The sequence below is a fragment of the Austrofundulus limnaeus genome, unplaced genomic scaffold (assembly GCF_001266775.1).
Source record: "Austrofundulus limnaeus strain Quisiro unplaced genomic scaffold, Austrofundulus_limnaeus-1.0 Scaffold157, whole genome shotgun sequence".
NCBI lineage: Eukaryota > Metazoa > Chordata > Actinopteri > Cyprinodontiformes > Rivulidae > Austrofundulus > Austrofundulus limnaeus.
The window spans coordinates 373,355-375,318 of record NW_013952559.1 but is presented as its reverse complement, the minus strand read 5'-3'; the positions used below and the strand labels follow the sequence as shown (position 1 = coordinate 375,318).

Sequence of the window (1,964 nt, the reverse complement as noted above, 5' to 3'; positions counted from 1 at the left end):
GATTTATGTTCGTTAAGTATTATTCAAAAAGGTTTTTTTAACATAATTAACAGAACTTAAATCTGTTATAATTAAAACTGTGCCAATTAATATGTATTTTACCCATTTGCTTAACAAAAAATTTTTTTTTTCATAAACATATTCTGAATTTAAGCATTAGTTTGTGTTTTCTAAATGCTATGCCTAATATTATAGGGGTTTCAATACAGAACAATAAACATTATTTTTACCARTACTTAAATACTCAGATTAACTCAGAATTAATATAATGAGACAAAATGACAGAAGAAAAGCATTTCTTACCAGTAGTTTCCCCACTCGATCATTGTTCCTGGCTGAAATTTGAGTAAGAAGATGACAAAAATGAACAGCAGCTGTTTTAAACACACAACTTTAATAAACTTTAAATAAATTTTTTAACGTTCTTCGAAGAGACAAGTACCCTGAGCTGGTATGATCGGAGCTCATAGATGTTGGGTCCTGGACGAGGGACGGGTTCGGTCCAGAAGCTGAACTCCAGGAGCAGCTGGTTTTTACGAGACAGCAGCATCTTCCCCCTCTCTGTCCGGTACTTCATGAAATCCTACAGAAAGAAAAAAAAAAAAACCCATTACTGAGTGACTCTGGAGTCGTACAAAATCTTTACATCAGAAATAAATTAAAACTGATGCGATCAAAACAACAAAAAAATGAAAAACATCAGTTTTTGGTAAATAAATGTTTTCAAACAAAAATAAAATGTATATACACATCTATATGAGAGTAGAAAATAACTGTAATAAGACAAAGTGAAACAATATTATTCTAAGCTGGATACAATGGAATTCAGTTCTTACAATAATATAATTCAATTCAAAAACATTTTATTGATCCCAGAGGGATATTAGATAAGTCACCTTTTATTTTTTATTATTTTTTTTCTACCCAAAAGTTAAGAATTATATTAATGTTCAGKTTTTTTTCAAAGTAAAACAAAAATAAAACCTAAAACTGTAAAAAAACATAATTTTCCCCCATAAAAACTCTCAAATTTAGTAACGTTTTGTATCTTATAAATACCTTATTTTTTACTAATTCTGAAGTGTAAACACACAAACGTGAATGAGGAAGAACTGACCCTGTTACAGTACTTACCCAGCCTACAGCAACTCAAATCCTGTAAATGAGCTTTAAAGATAACTCCACACCAGACAGATCAGAAACCACAGACAAACACACGGATTACAAACCAGTCTGTGGGTCTAATTTAGGGATGGACTAAGGCCAAAAGCTGCCAGAGAGCTGAACTAGTGGGAGCCCCTGTTACCTTATTCTGCCTGAGTTTGTTCATGACTTCAGTGAGAGCTGGGTATCCTCCCCGATATCTCCATAGGTGAACTAGAATAGAAGGAGCAGAAGAGCCAGAAATAATGCAGCTCCTGAATATGTGTTGTGTTGCTTCGGGCCAAATAAAATCTGTTCTTACACCTCAGAAAATATGATTTTAGAAAATGTGAATTTCACCCACAGCTTTAAGCATTTAGTTATTTAGTAAAATAGAGAAACAGCTCTTTCCACCATGCAGAACAGCCTTTAATTTAGTTCAGCTAAGATTCAATGTCATAATATATATTAATSTAAGAAATAATGAAAACCCACTAAAGTGTTGATTGATTTAATTTGTATTGCAATTTAAATTTTTCAATCTCAAAGTACTAGAAAAATTAAAACATCCAAAAAATATAAAATTTAAGTCTAAAAACAAAATACAGAACTGCTTTTTAGGCAATAAAATGTAAATAAAAATAGCAATCGTAGTTTATGCTTCACGATAGTATTTTACATGAAGAATTYCTGTTTTAGTGTTTTTATACTGTGAATGTTTAACTTCTGTGTCCCTACAGTGWTGGAGTAACATTCCAGTTCAGACACACAAAAAAAGCAAAAAAGTGGACAACAACCTGGAAAAAAGCTATTTAAACAAA

At 31.5% G+C, this 1,964-nt stretch overlaps 1 protein-coding gene across 1 annotated transcript in view; it reads right to left on the bottom strand.

Annotated features, from left to right (window-relative positions):
- The window catches only part of LOC106523476 (protein NipSnap homolog 2), a gene marked incomplete at its 5' end in the record, with an annotated part of 3,519 nt that extends 2,142 nt beyond the window's left edge, over positions 1 to 1,377 (bottom strand). The window contains 2 exon segments of the mRNA XM_014016896.1: positions 443 to 583; positions 1,307 to 1,377. Of these exon segments, the coding sequence (XP_013872350.1) occupies positions 443 to 583; positions 1,307 to 1,377 (212 nt within the window).
- Positions 1,378 to 1,964: the final 587 nt, after the last annotated feature.